The following is a 22229-nucleotide window of genomic DNA, read 5'->3' on the forward strand; positions in this document are numbered from 1 at the left end:
ACCTCCCTCCATGGGGGTCACCTCCTGAGCTCCCCCCCCCCCATAGCTCCCTGGCTTACTTCTCAGTCTTCCAGCCAGAGGACTGTGGCTTGTTCCCCTGCTCTGCCGTGCACGTCCTGGGACTGCACCCTTGCTGGGACCAGGCTGCAGGAAAGAGAGTAAAAAGCCCTTGGAGTTTTAGGTGTCTCAGGCCTGGCTGGAGAACAGGGAGAGAGAGAAGAAATGGTGGCTTTCTCCCACTCCCTCTAGAGCCCAAACTGGGTGGCTCCCCCTGCAGCCCTCCCTATCTGCCCCTGGAGCCCAGCTCCGGGTTTCGGACACCTGAAGACGCTGGGAACCGGGGGTGCTGGAGGGAGAACAGGAAGCTCAGTGCTCCTGCGGCAGGCACTTCAGGCCCTGGCCTTTGTCTGCCCGCCACCACTTCTTTGCCAGGGTCCTCAGGGCTGCTCCCGCAGCTGTCTAGCTTTGTGGCCACAGTCAGCGGGAGAGACAGGGTGGAGGAGGCTCATTCCTTCTTCCCACAAACGGAACTTGGCATCCATGCATTTAAAGCATGTTTGCAGAGGTCATCTTTGAGAGAGGGAAGAGGGCTGATTTTTATTTCCTTCTTTCCTGGCGCCTGTATCTCTTGAATTGCCTACCGTGATGAACGTGCGCTACTTCTGAAATCAGATGGCTTCCGGGCAGACGACGGCAGGGGTCACCTACAGCCGAGCCCGCTCGCCTTCAAAGAGAGAGCCGGGGTAAGCACCCACGTCTCCTCTAGGTGTTGCGCTTGTTCTTGCTTCTCAAATAGTGCAGTTAAAATAAAAACTAACATTTTAAAACACTCTCTTTAGATCAATTTAAAAAATTGATTTCTTGTTGCGACACTGAGATTTGTTCCCCCCACACTCAGCTTGTGTTAACTATTACCAAGGCAACTGGGATCTGAACGACGCAGGAGGTAAAGTGAATCACGCCCAGTCATTTAAACGGCTGTAAAACAGCCAGCGCTGCTTCCTGCTTCCAGACACATCCGGCCAGCCGCAGGAGGAGGCGCCGTGCACCCTCACGCACGTGCCTCCACGGTGTTGTGTGGCACCAGGCAACGGACCACAGGCTGCCCCTATGCCGGCAGTGTGACTCTAAAGCCATTCTGCCTCGTTTCTGGGCCCCTACCTGGCACCGGCCTGCCAAGGTCCTAAGAAAGGCCCTCAGTGAAGTGCGGCCATGATCACAGCCTTCTGGGAAATTCGAAAACATATTCAAATTGCAATCGACTAACACTGCTGCCCCTTCCACCCCAAGTCTGTTTCTGTCCCTCCTTCCCTCCACGTCAGGCAGCTCAGGAGAGGACCCAGCTACCAGCACAAGGAGCCAGGGACACCCTTAGTTTGGGCTGAAGTGGAGACGTTTCAGGTGTTCACACTGAGGTGACCACCCGCCTCACAATGCAGCTATGGCTCCCGGAACACCACTGCCAGTCCCGTGCTTGCGTGCTGGAGGGTTACGGAACAAAGGTGCAGGGCCCAGGCCCTGCAGCAACATGAACAGACCCAATGGCACTTGGTGCTGGAAGCATGTGGGCCCTGGGAAAGGAGCAAGGTTTGAAACTCGGGGAGCCAGACGCACATTTGTGGGAAAATCATCACCAGACTTGTCAAAATGCAAGCAGAGTTCGGTACTCAGTAGTCAAAACTACACTTCTCGCCTGTCAGAAAAAAAAATTTATAATGTAGCAGTATGACTATAAATACACCATTGATTTTTTAACGTTTTTGAGTGGAATTGTGCAAAACAGAATTTATCAGAATTCCTGCTTTTCCGAGACATAGCCGTGCTAGAAACAGCAAGCGTGAAACCATGTTTTATGCATCCTAACAATCACTAATAAGATTTCTGATCAGCCATGCTAGAGGAATCACTGAATTCTTTCTATTCTCTGTCATACGAAGAGACAACTAAAAAGTACACAGCCAAATGAGAAGTATCACAGAAGCGCGTCAGAGGATTAACAAATGTGCTGTCTTTCTGGATTTAGTGATGCCTGTATCAATGGTCAGCTGTTTCAAATCTGTACCTTATTTACGTTTTCTCATTCTAAATAAATATCTGCAAATTAATTTTCAAATTGATTTTTATTTGTAACACTGTATTTTCTTAAAGAGGTCTCCTCCCCCAAACTGGATAAGTCTCAGGCCCCATAAAAGTTGGCATCTGCCCTTGCCCCAGATAAAATTTGATTAGTTCAAACACTGATTGAGCACCTTGCCTCGGTATCAAGCAAGTCTAAGTCCTTAAAGATACGGGAGCCTGTAAGAGGGAGGAAATCCCTCCCATGACAGTGGGAGAAGACAAAGAAGACAGTCTGTTAAAGGGCGGTAAGAGCCATGTGGAAGTGAAGTGAGGGAGCCTCCAGGAATCTGGTAGGTGGAGAGGGAGGGAGGAGACCTCAGCAAAAAGCGGGTGTCTGCACATCTGGTCCTCACAACCCCCATCGCACACATGCTGTCCCGTCTCCGGTTTAAGGGACCCCACGTGGCAAGTACACAATGATCTGGAAGGGGAGACCACTGTGGACGTGGCCCTGACCACTGCCTGCCGCAGCAGTGGAAGGCAGGAGGCACGAGGTAACACCGAGGAAGGCAGCGCGGCTAGCCTGGCCAACGGCTCTCCGGGATGAAGCAGGAGCTGGGCCCTGCGGGGCGACAGGAGACCAGCTAGACAAGAGCAGCCTGTGCGCAGGCAGGGGCTGCTGGGCAGGGCTGAGAGTGGCGGGGGCCCTGAGGATGCCCACGGTGGGTCGGGCTGTGGGGGTCTCGAGGGCCCCCCTAAGAGGTCTGGGTGGAATCTCATACCTCCTTCTGTGCTGCAGCTGGGAGAGGGGATGAAGAAAGATTCGTCACTGCACCCGACAACGTCAGAGGGCCTTTCTGCTTTTGAATTTTAAAATGACTATAAACCAGAACACCAGCTTAGCGAGAAAACAGTCCTGTGACCCTAAAATAAAACTACTTACATCACTCCACCTTCCCTTCTGATCCTTGCCCATGTCCTCGCACATTTTTACATCCGTATAATTGCTGTGTACAAACTACCTCGCCTTTTTGGTTAAGACGTGTTTTTGAACATATTTCCATGGATCAAAATGGTTCAAATTTTGCTGGGAAGGAAGGATAGGAAGGAGATTGCCAGAGCATGTCTGCTGGCTGAGGAGTACTCTACCCCTCTGACATGCAGAGTTTATGTATCAAAGTTTGTTTTCAAAAACAAACTGGGATTCCAAAATCAAAATCTTTATCACATACGGCTAGCTGCTCTCCAAAAAGATTAGACGAAATTTACAGAATCACCAGAAACCCACCAAACACCGGCCTCTATCATATTAAGCTTTGTGGAACCCCCTCACATTTCTGGCACCCTGTTGCCAAGGTAAAACCTGGAATTGACACATGTGCTACCGTGCAATCATGCTCTACACACGGGATCTCAGAGAGCACCACCAGAGTGACCTCGGCGCAACATCCAGCTTTACAGGGGCCTTTCCCTGCGCCTAACGCCAAGCCGCGTGCAGGAAGCTCACGACCCCTGAGCAAATGAGGAGGTGGCAGGCTTATACGAAAGCAGGTGAAGAAAAAACAGGAACAAACCTGAAAGGGCAAAAGCAGCAGCAACAAACACCTGTTACCGTCTCAGGATAGAGGAGGTGCTGGTGTGACTAGAGGCAGGAGTGTTTGGAAAGGAGTGGAACAGAATTCCTTGGGGCCCAGGGGATTTAAAAGAGCTTGCATGGAATTACCCATGCATCCACCTTTGCTTTCTCAATCCAGTGCATATCCTTCCCTCCAAGCAGGATAATTCTGCTTAAATACTGCGTACTTCTCTCTCTACTGTCTACTCAGATCATTCTTCCACCTGGTAATATAATGGCTAACACTTGTCAAGCACTTACTGTGTCCCAGGCATCTAGCTAACAGCGTTTCCACTGATGTTTAATCCTCACAACCAGTCTATGAGGCAGGTAAACTGTAACCTCATTTGCTGATAGGGAACCTGAGGCAGAGATAGATGAATGTATCATACAAACTTCCCTTTTGGGAAAGGATGCCCATGCATGTAAATGAGCCAGTAAACTTCTGCAGCTCCTGTCAGCGTCTGGTCCAAACAGCTCAGTGTGAACTGCTCACGGAGAATCTGCAACAAAGCAGGAGCACGGGGGAAGCAGGGCCAGGGTGTGACCCTAAACCGGTCACCCCGCTCCTCTGCTTCCAGACGGGGCCTGGGCACGTCTCCTCTGCAGATTGTGAGAGAACCAAATAAAATAACGGGCGTGAAGCGCTTCACAACCCTTCCCAAAGAGCTACGTCTGTAGTGTACAGGAACTCATAAAAAACTTTCAAAAAACAGCCGATACAGACAATGAACATTAGATGTGGCCTACCAGCAAAGGTCACTCCATGCCTGCTGACCTCAAATGTCCTCTCCCATCTCTGTGGCAGGAGAAAACTGCACACTGTCCACACACACAAGCAGCCCGCTGGTCCAACGCTCCTGACACCCATCAAGCACCTCCGCAGTCCTCCGCCGGAAGCGCCCTCACAGACGTGAGCAAAGGTACAGAGAAGAGCCACCCTGAGATGTAAATCTTCCCATCCTTTCACTGTGGACTGACATTATTTCCTTCAACGCACCTTGTGTGAATTTGTTTTTCACGGCAATTACTGACCAGCACACGAAAGGCCACCAGAGGCTGCAGCCACCATAGTAAACGGAAACGGGGGCATATTCCAGCCCCAGCTTTCACCGTCTGCCTTTAGAAGTCTCCCCACTGTCTGAGGAGCCGTTCTACACTTCATGGAGTAAAAACATTAACACCTGAGCTTCCCTGGTGGCGCAGTGGTTGAGAGTCCGCCTGCCGATGCAGGAGCCAGGGCTTCGTGCCCCGGTCCGGGAAGATCCCACATGCCGCGGAGCGGCTGGACCCGTCAGCCATGGCCGCTGAGCCTGCGCGTCCGGAGCCTGTGCTCCGCAACGGGAGAGGCCACAACAGTGAGAGGCCCGCGTACCGCAAAAAAAAACAAAAACCAAAAAACAAAACAAAAACATTAACACCTAATACCGATTCCCGGCGTTAAGATACAATCTAAGGAAAGGCCAAAAAGGGCGTGGTCTCAGGCGGCGCGAGCTTTCACCTGTGGCTCTGCCGGGGCCTCCGCGCGGGACCCTCCCCGCCCGCCGCCGGCGCCTCCACGCGGGACCCTCCCGCCCACCCCGGGCCTCCAGCGGGCAGGCTCCCCACACACGGCCCTCCCCGCACGGGGCCTGCCGCCCTAAGTAAGGCCTTCTGAGCCCGGGCGTGGACTCCTCTGGCCTCCCGCCGTCCGGAGGCGCCCGCCCTGCCCTGGGCTTCGGCCCACGGCCTCCGCCGCCCACCCCCGAGGCGCAGCCCGGCCCCTGCCTGACCGGGGCCCCGCTGCCCCGCACGCTCACCAGCCGCCAAGCCCGCGCTGTCGCCTGCAGCGCCCTTCAAATCCCTCGTCTGCTCCGCCCGCTTGCGACCGCCCGTAGGCCGCCCCCGCGCCGCGCGCCCAGTCCCTACCCCCCGCCCAGGGCCCCGCCCCCGCCCCCGCGGACGCGCCGCCGATTGGCCTGCGGACTCTGGGGCGGGGCCTCCGCGGCCGCGGCCTAGAAGCGCGGCACAGAATTCTGATTGGTGAATGGACCGGAGGAGGCAGGGCGAGAGGGCAAGCGCGGAGTCCAATGCAATTCAGCAGATATTCGGCTGGCAGGGCGGCGCGGGGTCCTGGGCGGGGCGCGGTTCCGGCTCGGGGAGGGGCGGGGCGCCGGCTCAGGGGGGCGGGGCGTCGGCTCTGAGAGCAGGGTCCGGCTCGGAGGGCGGGGCGCGGTGCCGGCACGGCCATCTGCTGGCTCCCTCCACCCCCGCCCCTGGCTGCCAGCCTTCCCCTTACCTGCTCCACCCACCAATTGCGATCCTTCTGGGGCTACTGGTGTGGCCTACGGGCACCGATAGCCCCGTGAGGATGTGCTGAGGAGGAAACGGGCCGTGCTGGCGAGGCCCGAGGCCCTTCCAGGCTTCACAGTCCTCCTCTAGCCTTGTGGCCCCCACCCGGAAATGGAAACGTGACACCACGTCCGGAGCCCCCAGGCCCGCGACTAGCAGCAGCACACGCACCTTATTCGAAGAGGTTCAGCGAACTTCTACGCATCCTTCAAGACCCGGTTCAATTTGCCCTGGTCCTGGCCCCCGCCGCCGTCCCCGCGCCTCCCGGGGCAGGCCAGGAGCGCGCCCGCGAGCCCCCGCGCGTCTGTCTAGGGAGTAAACCGAGGATGGACCCGGACCCATCTAGGAGGGACTCCTAGGTTTCTGGCCACCGGATCAAAACCCCGACCCCTTACGTTTCCCAAAGGAAGCAGGAACAGCCGCTCCCCGCGGGGCAGCTTCGGATTCGAGACTCAGAAGGGCACTCCTGTCCCCAGTCGCTCCCTCGGAGGTTTTCCTCTAACTGGCCCCCAGCGACACCACCGGCAGCCCCGATGTCAGAACCCAGGCGCTGTTCTCGCTGCTCCCAGGGTGGCACACACACCCCTCGGCACGGAACCCCGACAGGTGAGCAGCGCCAGTGGGGACCCCGCAGGGGGAAAGCCTGGTCAGAGGCTGCGGGGTGTATGCTGGAGGGCCTGAGGCAGAGGTGCAGGACCTGGGGGAGGGAGGGACCTGGAAAGAAGGAACCAGAGACAGGGTTCTAGGCAGACACTGAGAAAGAAGTAAAGGGGCCCTGGGGTGGTCAGTGGAGTGGGCAGAGGGCCGGCCAGCCACCCACATCAGGCTTACAGTCCAGGTTTTCAATATTTCTTCTAATAAGTTAGTAGTTGTTACTACAGTGAATGAGATCCTTCCCCACATTTTCTATTTAGTGGGCAGACATCACTGAACTCTCACTAGTGGTCATTTTTATCATTCACTTTAAGTAGATGATCAGATTCCCCTGTAACTATTTCCTTTCCAATCTTTATGGCTTGCTCTTTTGGGCTGGGATCACCGATACAGAGTTGTTGGGTACAGATGTTGGTGCAAATAATTCCTCCTGATTTTTAAAAAAGTTTATTTACTTATTTTTGGCTGCATTGGGTCTTCGTTTGCTGTGCGCGGGCTTTCTCTAGTTGCGGCGAGTGGGGGCTACTCTTCGTTGCGGTGCCGCGGGCTTCTCATTGCGGTGGCTTCTCGTTGCGGAGCACGGGCTCTAGGACACGTGGGCTTCAGTAGTTGTGGCTTGTGGGCTCTAGAGTACAGGCTCAGGAGTTGTGGCGCACGGGATTAGTTGCTCTGTGGCATGTGGGATCTTCCTGGACCAGGGTTCGAACCTGTGTCCCCCGCACTGGCAGGCGGATTCTTAACTACTGTGCCACCAGGGAAGCCCCCTCCGGATTTTTATACACAGAAAACGCAGGGCTTTCTCTGAATCTTTCCCAGAAAACCTTACACCTTTACCTCGTTAAGAGCCAATAACGAGAACTACTCACTTAATATCTAAACAATAGTGCTTTATTGGTAAAAGGTTAGTTTCAATGGATACAAAATTGCTGTGTAAAATAAGTTTTCAAAATACATTTTTATAGGTAAAGCTTATATCTTAGTAAAAGGGCAATTATCTATTAGGAAAAGTATTTAGATTCGGGCAGCAAAACAAACGGGAATTTAAAAGTCTTACAGTGTAGGTCCACCCACACCCCCATAACCATTAGGTGGCAGCTAGCACTAAGTAGTAGTTTTACTATATAGAGCTTACACCTACTACTTTTCAAGTGCTGCCACACCCCACCCCTTTTTAAAAACAGCTTTTACTAGCATAGTTAATAAATGACATAATAACCCAAATAACTAGCCTTGCATGGAGGGGCCCTAAGGTCATGGAACACTTTTTCTTGGTAAAAACTTTGCACAATGTGCCTAAACCTATAGCTCTTGACCATTTGCAATTACCCAACAGTGAAAGGGCAAAGTCAGGAGAACACCCAGTGATTTTCTGTAGTACACCTTGGTAACTAATATATTTCAACCATCTCATTTTCTTTTCTGTCTGTTGAATACAAAACCCCCTCCTCGTCCTTGGAGTAATAAGCATTTTCTCCATTTTAACCCCTCTTGTTCTAGCAAAATGAGAAAACTGAACCAGCACCTGCTCCCTCCAGATCTTCCTTCATCTGTCACTTTTTGGAGACCAATTTCCCCACGTCAGCAGCAATGCTGGAAAAAAGCCAACCCCCAAGTGCATCAGCGCCCCTTTGAGTGCACGACAGGGAGACCAGCTACAAGGACAGGAAAGGGCCAAGGCCACCGGGCACAGGAAACCAACCAGATGCGGCTTCAACTGGCGGCACCCGTCAGCCAGCCCACGGTGCAGACCTGAAATAGCCTTCGTTCTCGCACGATACATGGAAGGAAATGACAGTGGCTGAAAAAGGACTAGACAGCCTGCGCACACACATTACTGCTATTTGCCTGAAAACCAGCCAGGAAAGCATCAGTTAAAGGGACGCCAAATCAGGAAAACCTGGCAGGCATTTTGGGCCCCACGGGGCTGAGGCCTCGGGGCCACCCACCCGGGGACCCTTATTTTCACTGCTGAGGCACGTCTCCTATACCTGCAGTTAGAGAAAACACATTTAAGTGCAGTATAAAAATACAAAAAGGCTGGTTTCTGCACAGATCAACTGTTAATTTTCCTTAAAAAGTTATTTTTTAATTTAGTTGAATAAAAATAGTTTGACTCTCATTGTGTAGGTAAGAATCTTAGTTGCAACATGAAAACTGCAGCTCACGTATACTTTGATTTTTCACGGCAAACTCTACAGAAAGTGGCTTGTGGCGAGTTCTCTGCATAGACCCAAGAATCCAAAGACTTGTTAAAAAATTCACCCCTAAAAGCCTGTTTTTAAAAAAGCTATTTAAGTATAAACATGTATCTCACTGGGTAATTCTGTTTCGTTTGGTAAACAGATACATGTGCAGATGGACCAACAGTGTTAGTTACAGCAGCAGAGCTGGTTTTAGGTGTTGTGCTCAAGCAAAGCAACACGGCCAGCCAGGTGCCGTGACTTGGTGAGAAATGGCCGGGACCAGGGCAGCTCTCGTCTTCCTGTGTCACTAGGTCCATGTCTCTGCTACTCAGGAACATTCTGGGAAATCTGAATGTTCTAGAAATAAATCATGATTAGTCGGTTAGGCCAGCCAAATCAAATTCAACTATTAACTATACGTGCTGACTGGTCCCTGGGAATCAATTCTAACATTAGTGGTCAGTTAAGGTGGACAAAAAATGGAAATGGAAAGTTAACCTCACAAAATGTAAAGTATAACATAATGAAATATAAATGTTAAAGTACTTCATACAAAATAACACATCAAAAGTTTTTAAAAAATTAAATTCTCAGGCACAGGTACTGTAAAATGTGGACAGGCACCCCTCCAACAGTCTTGAAAACACGCAGCTGTGTTACTTGTCAGAATGTTATCTTGCAAAGTGTTTTCTGGAAAAACAAAACAACACATTTAAATGGGAGTGATGCAATGCCTGCTGCTTGGACCACTGGTAGCATTATTTTCCTGTGTAACAACAAACGGCACAAACTGAGCAGAAGGTGGGTTCTGAGGACCACAGAGTTGACTAAAATCAAAACGTCACTTATGAAGCTCTTGGAAATCACGAGTACTGCAAAACTGAAAAGTATACAGAAATGCAGATTAATTTTATGTACCAAAAGTAGAATTCTCGTAATTCCATAAAGTTTTAAGAAAAGCAGCAGCAAGATCAGAGAGTGAGCTAACATCTATTGCTCCCTCCTGCCTCAAACGAGCCCCACCCCTCAGGAGTCCGTTTCTCTGCCATCATTTCCCATCAGGCAGCAAACCTGCCCAGGCAGGACTGCCCTGTGCGGCCAGGAGGTCCATCAGTCGACATGTGACGTGACCACAGGCAGGTAATTTTAAACCCTTGCACAGCGTCCATGTCCTCACTGGGCAAGTGCGAACTCAGCACGTGCCCTCAGGACCTTCCTAAGGTTTCAACGTGATGACGAAAGAAAAGCAACCAACTCTGGCCCAGGTGGGCTTCTCTGGATGCTCCCTTTGAAAGCAACTGGTTACACTGTACATGTGTATCTGTGTCTTTCTGTGCATGTATTTCACAACTAAAACCTTTCCCAATAAGCCGCAAAGGGGCAGGGGCTTTGCTTTGGTGACCAATGCCCCCAGCCTGCCCGCCCCGCCCCACGTCCTTCATCACCTGTCCGTGTTGTGGAAGACTTCTGACAGGTGCCTGACCTCCGGGCCCCTTACCTCCCATCTCATTGGTCCTGCAATGTGTCAGCTCAGCCTGCAGTCACTCGGGCCATCCCATCGCCTCCTGAGGGACTGCATCGACGCTCACATGCCCTACAATCAGGTCCATATCCCAGCTCTGTGCCAGCTTGAACTCCGACTGGCCCCACTCCACTCTTCCACGGAGCAGGCTTGCCTCCGCCCCCACCCATGTAACTCTTCATTCTCTGGTCCTCATGTGACTTCACCTCTCCCTTGGAGAGGTGGAGGTATGGAAGCAGCCACTGGACAGCTCTGAGTGTCCCCCTGTCCACAGGGTACAGGGGAGCGGACATTTGCCTTTTCCTAGTCTCCCTTCAAGCAGGGAGGCCAACATACACCCGGCCACACAGCCACACGCGCCACTGATCCCCAGCGGCTGGAGCAGAGCTGTGGTGAGGAGCAGCAAGGTCACCCTGGCCTGCCTGGCATACTTCTCCCTCCCTTGACCCCACCTCTACTTTTAGTTGGCCTAAGCTGTTCCGGTAACACTTTGAAGAGATGTTTTCAGCTTTAATAAATTTCAAACTGTACGACCAATAAAAGCTACATTATTTCTTCTACTGCTGTGAGACAATAAAAACAGATCCTGGTCTCTGCCCCCAGCCCTGGCACACAGCCCCTAAAACCCTTTCATTTGCTAAGTGGTCAGAGCACCAGGTGCACCTCTTGTCCTGATACTTGGTCCTTGACCTCTGTTCCTGACACAGGGCTCCTGAAACCCATGTACCTTCCCTGATTTGTGCTAATAAGGGAACTCTGTGGGTTGGTCACCAGAAAGACCAAGCCATGATGAGAAGCTTGTCATTTCCAGCCCTGTCCCCCACCCTCCAGAAAGGAGAGAGAAGCAGGAAATGGAGTTAATGACTGATCATACCTATTCGAGGAAGCCTCCTTTAAAATCCCCAAAGCAGGGGTCTGGAGAGCTTCTGGGTTGGTGAATCCATCCAAACCGGGCAGGTGATACACCCAAACTCCTCAGGGACAGAGGCTCCTGCACTAGGGACTCTCTTGGACCTCACTCGCCCTGTGGGTTTCTGCATCTGGCTATTCACCTCTGTTCTTTATTATATCCTTTAATAAATGTGACCTAGTAAGCAAAACGTTTCTCTGAGTTCTGTGAGCCGCTCTAGCAAATTACTGAACCCACGGTGGGGTGGGCACCTCTGATCTCTAGGCGGTCAGTCAGAAGCAGTGGTGACAACCTGGATTTTGGACTGGCATCTAAAGTGGGGGGCAGACTTGTGGGACTGAGCCCTCGACCTGTGGGGTCTGACAGCATCTCCAGGTAGATGGTGTCAGAACTGAGACTGCAGGACCCCCAGCTGGTGTTGTGGAGCACTGCTCGGCGCAGGGGAACCTCCACACATTTGGTCACCAGGAGTGAGGGCACTCTGCGTGGAAGGAGACATACAGGAAAGGAGCACACAGCAGGGAAGAACAGTGTTTTTCCCTACGTAGGAAGGGGAAATAGTTTTTCCATTACAATTGTTACTCACACTTATAAGCTTAGAAAACACGAAAACCCTTTACGAAACAGGAAGCGTGGAGCAGCTTCCGTTTTGAGGGGCAACCTCTATCCTTTCGGGTGGACACGCGCCTGCTCTACAGGCCTGGTCGTTACCTCACACGTGGTGCCCGTGGACCGCGCTGTCGCCATCCCCACCCTGCATCTGCATCTGCATCTGCGCCTGCATCCGGGCAATCATCTCCTGCATACGGCGGAGCTGCGGACACGAGATGAACACACCGTTGGTTCTCGGGCTCTGCTGTCCCCAAGCAGGCTTTACGGGGGTCCTGTGATTGCTAGTACTTAAACGTCTGTGCTCTCCCAAAACATGACCATGAGTTAGCATACAAAAAACTCTTACAAACCAGTAAAAGGACCAATGGCTCAACAGAAAACTGAGCAAACGATATGAATAGGCAATTCAAATAAAAAATAAAAATTATCAAGAAACAGAAGAAATAAGAAAGACAACATGAGACAGTTTTTGACCTAAAAAGGTAGGAAGGAGTTGCCACTACCCAGTGGGGAATGTGCACTAAAGGGGAGTGACGGGCCCGGCTACTTTGGGTGATTCAAATGGTGACTCTTCACCCTCCTGCATCCCCATCGCTTTTTTTTTTACATTTGTTTCATTTATTCTATTTTATTTTTTCTTGCTATTTCTTTTTTAAACATCTTTATTGGAGTGTAATTGCTTTACAATGGTGTGTTAGTTTCTGCTTTACAACAAAGTGAATCAGCTATGCATATACATATATCCCCATATCCCCTCCCTCTTGCATCTCCCTCCCACCCTCCCTATCCCACCCCTCTAGGTGTTACAACAAAGCACCAAGCTGCTCTCTCTGCGCTATGCGTCTGCTTCCCACTAGCTATCGGTTTTACATTTGTTAAGGCATATATGTACATGCCACTCCTACACTTTGTCCCAGCTTACCTTTCCCCCTCCCCGTGTTCTCAAGTCCATTCTCTAGTAGGTCTGTGTCTTTATTCCTGTCCTGCCCCTAGGTTCTTCATAACCATTTTTTTTTTATAGATTCCATATATATGTGTTGGCATATGGTATTTGTTTTTCTCTTTCTGACTTCACTCTGTATGACAGACTCTAGGTCCATCCACCTCACTACAGATAACTCCATTTCGTTTTTTTTTTATGGCTGAGTAATATTCCATTGTATGTATGTGCCACATCTTCTTTATCCATTCATCTGTCGATGGACACTTAGGTTGCTTCCATGTCCTGGCTATTGTAAATAGATGAGAATTGCTACTCCAGATTTCTTTTGATTTCCATTTGCGTGGAATATCTTTTTCCATCCCTTCACTTTCAGTCTGTATGTGTCCCTAGGTCTGAAGTGGGTCTCTTGTAGACAGCATATATACGGATCTTGTTTTTGTATCCATTCAGCCAGTCTATGTCTTCTGGTGGAAGCATTTCATCCATTGACATTTAAGGTAATTACCGATATGTCTGTTCCTATTACCATTTTCTTAATTGTTTTGGGTTTGTTATTGTACGTCTTTTCCTTCTCTTGTGTTTCCTGCCTAGAGAAGTTCCTTTAGCATTTGTTTTTTTTTGTTTGTTTGTTTTTAGCATTTGTTGTAAAGCTGGTTTGGTGGTGAACTCTCTTAGCTTTTGCTTGTCAGTAAAGGGTTTAATTTCTCTGTCAAATCTGAATGAGATCCTTGCTGGGTAATCTTGGTTGTAGGTTTTTCCCTTTCATCACTTTCAACACATCTTGTCACTCCCTTCTGGCTTGCAGAGTTTCTGCTGAATGATCCGCTGTTAACCTTATGGGGATTCCCTTGTATGTTATTTGTTGTTTTTCCCTTGTTGCTTTTAATATTTTTTCTTTGTATTTAATTTTTGATAGTTTGACTAATATGTGTCTTAGCATGTTTCTCCTTGGATTTATCTTGTATGGGACTCTCTGTGCTTCCTGGACTTGACTATTTCCTTTCCCATATTTGGGAAGTTTTTCAATATCTCTTCAAATATTTTCTCAGTCCCTTTCTTTTTCTCCTCTTCTTCTGGGACCTGTATAATTTGAATGTTGGTGCGTTTAATGTCCCAGAGGTCTCTGAGACTGTCCTCAATTCTTCTCATTTTTTTTTCTTTACTCTGCAGTAGTTATTTTCACTATTTTCTCTTCCAAGTCATTTATCCATTCTTCTGCCTCAGTTATTCTGCTACTGATTCCTTGTAGAGAATTTTTAATTTCATTTCTTGTGTTGTTCATCATTGTTTGTTTGCTGTTTAGTTCTTCTAGGCCCTCATTAAACGTTTCTTGTATTTTCTCCATTCTACTTCCAAGATTTTGGATCATCTTTACCATCATTATTCTGAATTCTTTTTCAGATAGACTGCCGATTTCCTTTTCATTTGTTAGGTCTGGTGGGTTTTTACCTTGCTCCTTCATATGCTGTGTTTCTCTGTCTTCTCATTTTGCTTATCTTACTGTGTTTGGGGTCTCCGTTTCGCAGGCTGCAGGTTCGCAGTTCCCGTTGTTTTTGGTGTCTGCCCCCAGCGGGTAAGGCTGGTTCAGTGGGTTGTGTAGGCTTCCTGGTGGAGGGGACTAGTGCCTGTGTTCTGGTGGATGAGGCTGGATCTTTGCTTTCTGGTGGGCAGGACCGTGTCCAGTGGTGTGTTTTGGGGTGTCTGTGGACTTATTGTGATTTTAGGCAGCTTCTCTGCCTAATGGGTGGGGTTGTGGTCCTGTCTTGCTAGTTGTTTTGCATGGGGCGTCCCAGCACTGCAGCTTGCTGGTCGTTGAGTGGAGCTGGGTCTTAGTGTTGAGATGGAGATGTCTGGGAGAGCTTTCGCTGTCTGATATCACGTGGAGCCGGGAGGTTTCTGGTGGACCAACGTCCTGAACTCGACTCTCCCACCTCAGAGGCACAGGCCTGACACCCGGTCAGAGCACCAAGACCCTGTCAGCCTCACAGCTTTTGGGAAGTCTGAGGTCTTCTGACAGCGTTCAGTAGGTGTTCTGTAGGAGTTGTTCTTCCACATGTAGATGTATTTCTGATGTATTTGTGGGGAGGAAGGTGATCTCCACGTCTTACTCCTCTGCCATCTTGAAGGTCTCACCCCATCACTTTTTATCACTATGGTTTCTCTCCGTTTAGAAAGGCCTCTAGGCAAGTGTTGTAGAAGATTTACCTCAATTTTCTTCAGGTAACTTTTGTGATTATGTTTTTAACATTTAAATATTTGATCCACAGTGAATTAATTTGGCCAAAGAAGCGTTTTATTTTTGTTTCCAAAAGGCTGGCCTGTTTTCTTATTATTTACTCAACATGCCTCAATTCCACCACTTTAACAGGTCTCAGCACCACCTTTACCTCAGAGCACATTTCCACACTTCTGATCTATTCCCAGACCTGCATTTACTTATTATTAATTTTTAAAAATATATTTATTTTCTTTATATTTGGCTGCACAGGGGGGTCTTCGTTGTGGTGCTCGGGCTTCTCACTGTGGTGGCTTCTCTTGTTGCAGAGCACGGGCTCTAGGCGCATGGGCTTCAGTAGTTGTGGCACGCGGGCTCAGTAGTTGTGGCTCGCGAGCTCTGGAGCACAGGCTCAGCAGTTGTGGTGCACGGGCTTAGTTGCTCCGCGGCATGTGGGATCTTCCCAGACCAGGGCTCAAACCCATGTCCCCTGCACTGGCAGGCAGATTCTCAACCACTGCGCCACCAGGGAAGCCCCGACCTGCATTTAATCAGCCTAACCCGCCTGTACCAAACTCTGGACGACCACCGTTTGATGTTTCCGTAACCAGTAAAGCAAGCCTCTTTTCGTTAGTCTGCTTTTTATAGAGCTTCCTGTGTTTCCCAATGCTTAGCCTTCAAGACAAATGGAATTGCTTCAAGTTCTCGCTAAAACGAAGAACTCAGCAAACACACAACTCTGTGGGAATTGAGTTAGAGAGCGCTGTGATCCTCACCCTGAGCATCCTACCTACAAAGCTTTGTGTCTATTCAAATTTTGAAAGCAGTTTTCAGTAGAGCCTTTTCTAGTTTCTTCCTCTATATAAGCCCTACTATGTATTTCTTTCGTTTTCATTAATGATGCTGAATGAGCTTCTTTCATTATATTTTCATTGTCTATATATGGGAAAACTGCTGATTTTTAAACATCTTACAAAAACCAGTCACGTTACTGAATTCTCACTATTTCCAACTTTTCCCACTAAATTGCTGTTGGGTATTAAATGAGATGATATATGTAAACCAATATATACACTTATGTATATATATACATATTATCATGTGCAGATATATATATATAACAGATTAGTTATATATAGTATGTTCCTTTTCAAAAAAAACAAGGAAAAAAAACTATATGAACTACAAATAATATTTTTAGGTATACACTAAACAGTAGACTCAAAAACAGGAAAAGTACTTTTCTACTTACCTCAGCTTCCTTTTCCAGCAAGATCTGGTCTTTATTCATGTCCTCATTTTCCACTTTTCTAAGAGGTGAAAGAAATTACAATTATAATATTACGACAAATATAGTTGGTCATTTCTGACAACAGATGCTCAAAGTAATATTTCACTTTATATTTCTGAGAAACATATCTATTGAAAATTGCATAAATTTATCATTTTTCTGATTAACGACATGAATAAGAAAAGAAAACGATGAAAAATGGAATACGAAATGGAAAATTCAAGATCTCTTCCTTACTCTAAGCTGGGGGGTGGCACTTTCGACTTTACCCCAAAAACAGTAGGTATTATCTGAAGAATACTCTTCTAAGATAAGTTATGAACAAACACTACAACAGTCGTACTTAAAAAAGGAACAGGATGTGAGTGTCCAAGTGGAGAAGCCGGCGCAGGAGGCCCTCTGAGCCCTCGAAGACGCGGCTCCACATGGGCCCACTCCCTTGGTACCACAACCTGGCTGTATTCCTCAGACTGGGATGTTCTCGCTGCCTCTAAATCCCTTCTTCACATCTGGTCCCCAAATCAGTAACACCATAAAGCAGACTCTAAAGTGTACCTCATACGTATGTACGAAGGACCTTGTGTTGAAACAGGATCCAACACAAGTCTTTGGCCTTTCCATCTAGAGCTGTTCTTGATATGCAACGGTTAAAGATACCTTTTAACAGGCACAACAAAAAAACCCCACCCCAAACAAAAACAAACCCCAACCCCACGATTTGATTAAATTAGCAACAAGTATCTCCCAATCGCTTCTGAGTAGGAAACCAAATGGTGATGCTTAGTGGTCAAGGCTGAGCTGGACACACAGAGGAGAGGGGGACAGCATGACTCAAGGTGACCAAATATGGACCGAGGGGACAGCATGACTTGGGGCAACAACCTGCCGCCTCTTTTGAGCCTCTCGGATCGGAAGTTTTCATAGTGAAGGTCCTGGGTCACCTCTTGGAGATCCTGCATGTGAGTGCTGAAAGAGAAAAGGATGCACCAGGGCTATGCCATTCGCGTGGAAAAAACACCCAATGAAGGACACAGAACACACACCAGGAACTAAGACCCCAGATTACTTGGTAAACAGTACACAAAGTTGCTGGAATTTCGGGATAAGGGAATGAGGCTGTGGAAACATCTACAGAGGCGCATCTCTTTGCTACCACGATAAACAACGCACAGACACACCCAGCTGGGCCACAGGGTCTCCGCCACAAGCACCACCCCTTGCGTGAGATCACCACAGTGGACAGAAGGAGAGGCACAGAGGCTTTAGGAGATTGTTTAGGTAAACAGTGTCTGAAACAGAGCACACTTTTCTGAAAGAACTTACGAAAAACAAGCAATTCAAACATTTGTGACTCCTTAAGCTTAACGTGTATGTCACAAAGAGCCTATTAGTGTCACCTGTGGAGAAAACCATAAATCAAAGTACTTATCTTCTGGATAAGACAGAAACAGCACTTTGCATCTTCTAATCATCTTGGAAAACACTCCTAGCTTCGGCCCAGCTTTGTCAGATACTTAAGCACTCAGCTCTGAGACAGGATCATGACAGCCAAGGGCCTGTCCCTGGAGGGCCTGGGTGCACTTTCACACCTGACATGGTGACTGAATTACATCTGACATAACTTGAATGCCAACTTTAATGGTACTTTTAGTGATTTTAATTCACCAAAAATTCCTAAACCAAGTGAGACCTACGTGGCCTGTAGAGCAATTTTCAGTTCTTCAAAATTTATCTGGACCAGCCGTTCTTTGATCTCAGAATTCTGATGAAAGAGGGGTTAGATTTTAGCAACGCTCTTCTGTTAGCCTCTTTATTCAAGGGCAACAGCAATGCATGTTACTAAATGTACAATTTATTTTTAGAGGAAAAAAGTCTGTTTTTGTGGTCAGGTCTGTTCTAGCTGCTAAAAACCGACTGGAGAACCTCCAGGCTAACCGGGGCCACCTCGTGTGAGAGCCTGAGGCTGATGGGCACGCTGCACTTCAGCAGTGGCTGGAGAAGGCTCCCAGGGTCCCAGGCAGCGACGCTGTCCATTTCCTCACCAGAGCCGAGGTGTCCTGTGCACGGTGCAGCCACACCACAGGCGAGGTCTAGTCTACTTTTAGCATCAAAAAGGTCTTTGAGATTAGGAAGGAGAGTGTATTAAGCTACAGGCCCCAGGTGGAAGAGGCTAGTCTGCGACAGTCCCAGAGAGCGGAGGGCCTTCTGCATCAAGCCGGGATAGCCCCGCTGCAGGAGCACAACGGAGCCGGTGTGGCTCGCAGGCCCCACGCACACCCCCCACTCGAAAGCTCTGCTCTCCAAGCCGGTGGGAATGCACGCGCGTCTTACATGAGCATCGTCCTCAGTTTCAGGAAGTCGTTGTGCTCTGGGTTCTCCACCTCCACGACGCCCCACGGGTAGAGGCGGCCTCTGACTTTCTTGCCTTTGGCTTCAATCAGCTGATTGGATCCAACCACAGAGAATGGGATACTGGCCTAGAAAGAGACACACGGGGTAGACTGGCTCCACACAGGGAACCCCAACTTTCACTGCGGACACAGGAACGACAGCACAGAATGAGCACGCTGCTGCCAACTACGAGGCTCACTTGGAAAACCAACGGTACACATATTTTACTTGCAAGTGGCAGTTCTTTTCCACATGGGACGAACTGTAGGAAATCAAACTAAACCTGCAGTGAGGTTTCTAAGCCTCAGGTAACAGCTATGCCAGAATATCTTTAGAGCAGAACTACCACTGTGACCGAATCTACCTGGCAACCTCAGAGGCCAAGCCTTCTAAGACTGTGCTTTGCCAGCTCTTTCCATTTTAAATGCACTGACTACAAGAAAAAGGAGTGAGTGAGTTACACTGTGTACTTGGAGACAAAGCTCCTACCTTGAGAAGTCTAGTCTGCTCTTTAAAATCTTCATCTTCATCTGACTCTGCATCAGGTAAGTGATAGATTTTGATGTTATGTTCTTCAATTTCATCCAGAATCTGAAAGAAACAGCAAACCAGGAGCAACTGTAGCAAACTGCATACTATTTCAGTCAAGTCTAACGCATCATATTAGAAGTATGTCAGAATTATCCAAATGTCAATAATCATATTGATTAAAATCATTTTCAAATGATTTTACAAACTGCTAAAAAGGTATTCATGCTTGCACCGAGGGACCCTCTGTCCAGAGTAACAACAACAACGTATCACCACCTTCACTGCACAAAGCAGCAGACTAACGACAGTCCCAGTACAGCAGGTAAAGCAGACCACACCACAACCAGCCTCCGGAAGGAGTCCTGCAGGTAGAGAAGGGAGATGCGCCCAGAGGGAACATCTCCTCAAAGGCATGGAGGGGAGGACGCAAGGGTTGTGTCTTGGGAATTACAAGAAATCCAGAATGGCTGGAAGGTTAAGACATCCAGCTGGACAGGACAAAGAAACAACTGAGGTGGACAGTTCCCTGAATGCCACCAGGTGAAGGATCTAGGGGTCTGGATTTTATTCAACAGGAAAAAAGTGGTCAGCAGTGTAACCTCACAGTCTGAACTATCAACCAAGTAGTAGAGTAGCCTAGAGGGAAAGGGAAACTGGGCTGGAGTTGAAGTAAGCAGGCACTCACCACCAGCCAGTCCACTAAGCAGCAGCCCCAAGCCCCCAGTGTCGGTGCTCCGTCAGACGCGAGGTTGGGGCTCTGCTTCTACTCTCACGTCAGAGTCTGGACCACCCAGGGAAGGGAGAGCACAAGCAAGTAAGCAGGAAGCACCCCTACTTCAAACCTGCTCCCCAGTTTTCTCCTCCTTAATGTGACCTGAAGGGCCCTGTGTGGTCAAAGATCTTGGACGAACCCCCTGTCCGCACTAAGTTGGGGTTTAAGAGAAGGCCCTCCTCCCCGCACCCTCTCCCCCTCACAAGCTGGCCCTAGTCTGTTCCTAACTGCTTGTTCCCCAACGAGATGGAGAAGCTGAGCGGTGAGCGTGACCCCCTGCCTGCTCCCCACTCCGCAGCAAGAAAGTGATGGATCAAAAATAATCACACCTCCTCACTGTGGGCGACTGCAGAGCTACGGGGCCATTCTGAGAGACAGGGAGGTGGGCAGATGTTCTTAGACTGTGAAGGAGGAGCACACCCACAGGTACAAGGAAGAAACCGGATAAGGAGAGGGACTGCCAAGGCCCACGATTTCAATTCCTTTCAGCCTTTGAAATCGAGCCCGAAGAATTTTGGACACAGGATCAGAGATGGGTATAAAGCCTCCTAACCCCGACAGCTGCCCCTCCTGCCTGTCCGGAATTTAATGTAACATCCTATAAAAGGTGAAGTTCCCTTAAGTGTAAATTGCCAAGAAATGCCTAAGCTTTCAGGGACTCTTCCAAGGGCCTGAATACTTCCTAAAACACTGGCAGACACGTGAGACAATAAAGGAAAGGGCTGACAAACACAAGTCCGTATTAGTTTAAAGCTCCGCTTACAGCAGAAGACATCAAGAGAGACATGAGGTAACACGAAAGTCCAACTAGGTGAAGTAATGTGCAGCGCGACAGTCAATGCCTAAAAATACACGAGTACCTGTGAGTCAATAAAAACGCAGTGAAGAGCGGCAAGCTCTAAAACCCCAGAGAACACGGCAACGGGCTTCAAGTATCGTGACAGAAACTCGCACCAGCAACCAGGCGGACGCAAACTGCAACGAGGTGCCATTGCCCATCTCTCAGGAGGGACCCTACACACGCCGGGAGCACATCCAGAGCTGCTCCAGGGCCGCAGAGGAGCAAAAGCTCACACTCTGCTTTGGGGGCTGCAAACGGCTACAAACCTGTTTTGAGGGAAACGCAGCCCTCCTTCAAAAACATAAACGCACCTCAGTCCCTTTCTAAGAATTCGTCTGACTTACACAGTTGTGAGACGACAGAGGCGCACCGACGCTGACAGCACGGACATCAGCAAGGCCCGCTCTGTACCAGCCAGGCAGGGACTGTCCGAACCCCCCGCCCCGGCCCGGGGAGCCCAGCACGCACCCTCTTCTTCAGGCGCTCCCGCTCCTTCAGCGTGAGCGTGTCGGCTTTCGCGATGACAGGCACAATGTTCACCTTGTTGTGTATCGCCTTCATAAACGCAACATCCAATGGCTTAAGTCTAAAAGTCATGTTTAAGGGAAGAATAAGGAGATCACACTGAACTTTTTTCTCTCAAAATTACCCCAATTCTTATAATAAAATACGCAGTTTGGAGGAAAGCTGGAAACCCACATAGTAAACACGAAATCTTAATCTATACACCAGGTTTCCATGGTAAACGCTTACTTACCCGTGTCCGAAGGGGGAAATAAAGTAAAAGCAACAGTGCACCCTGTTATCAATGATGTGCCGTCTGTTCAGACCACTCTCATCATGCAGGTACCGTTCAAACTGCTCATCGATGTAGGAGATGATTGTCTTAAAGCTGAGAGAAACACAAACACAGGTAATCACGGGATGCAAGAGGCAGCTGTCCCAAACTTCAAAGGCAAAACGAGCTGTTCTATCCCCTGCCTCTCCAGCAGGTGTGATTTAATAATTCAACTGTAAGATGGGGACAGAAAACCGACTCCTAGGTTTGGCAAGATGGAGGCTTTCGGAAACTGTGCTAAGAATCATTTCCATAAGTGTTGAAGGTCAAAAGCCTGGATGGATAGGTTACAAAGAGGCTGAGCTGACTGACTGAAGACAGTCGGGGCAGAGTGGGAGCGGAACACGGGAGCTAAACACGGGAGCTAATAAGGGCTGCCTGCGGAAGGAAGGGAGAAACCCCTGGTGAAGGAGAAAGACGCAAGAGAGCCCTCTCCTTCCTTCCCTCTTCTCATCAGTGCTGGAAAGTTGGTGCTTTATGCTTATGGGGATTAGAACCAGGGGGAGTGTGTACAACGAAGGC

At 49.1% G+C, this 22229-nt stretch overlaps 2 protein-coding genes across 12 annotated transcripts in view; both read right to left on the reverse strand.

Annotated features, from left to right (window-relative positions):
- FARP2 (FERM, ARH/RhoGEF and pleckstrin domain protein 2) overlaps positions 1 to 5585 on the reverse strand; it is a 92336-nt gene extending 86751 nt beyond the window's left edge. For 3 of the 10 annotated variants that reach the window (XR_003434732.1, XM_027116180.1, XM_027116210.1), the window contains exons 1-2: positions 642 to 4955; positions 60 to 144 (exon numbers count right to left, since the gene is read on the reverse strand). The gene's annotated coding sequence lies outside the window, so the exon portion shown is untranslated. Of the gene's footprint in view, positions 1 to 59; positions 145 to 641; positions 4956 to 5472 lie in introns of those variants that run through there. The other 7 variants (XM_027116142.1, XM_027116151.1, XM_027116127.1 and 4 more) reach the window with 7 other exon arrangements.
- Positions 5586 to 7524: 1939 nt separating this feature from the next.
- SEPTIN2 (septin 2) overlaps positions 7525 to 22229 on the reverse strand; it is a 34071-nt gene continuing 19366 nt past the window's right edge. For both annotated transcript variants that reach the window (XM_027116370.1, XM_027116376.1), the window contains exons 6-13: positions 21627 to 21761; positions 21338 to 21455; positions 19215 to 19316; positions 18666 to 18811; positions 17217 to 17300; positions 16296 to 16353; positions 11985 to 12087; positions 7525 to 9531 (exon numbers count right to left, since the gene is read on the reverse strand). In XM_027116370.1, the coding sequence (XP_026972171.1) occupies positions 11986 to 12087; positions 16296 to 16353; positions 17217 to 17300; positions 18666 to 18811; positions 19215 to 19316; positions 21338 to 21455; positions 21627 to 21761 (745 nt within the window). In that variant the 3' untranslated portion in view covers positions 7525 to 9531; position 11985. The remainder of the gene's footprint in view (positions 9532 to 11984; positions 12088 to 16295; positions 16354 to 17216; positions 17301 to 18665; positions 18812 to 19214; positions 19317 to 21337; positions 21456 to 21626; positions 21762 to 22229) is intronic.

This window comes from Aethalodelphis obliquidens, unplaced genomic scaffold (assembly GCF_003676395.1).
Source record: "Aethalodelphis obliquidens isolate GAN/ISIS:26980383/991018 unplaced genomic scaffold, ASM367639v1 scaffold2, whole genome shotgun sequence".
NCBI classification, from domain to species: Eukaryota; Metazoa; Chordata; class Mammalia; order Artiodactyla; family Delphinidae; genus Aethalodelphis; species Aethalodelphis obliquidens.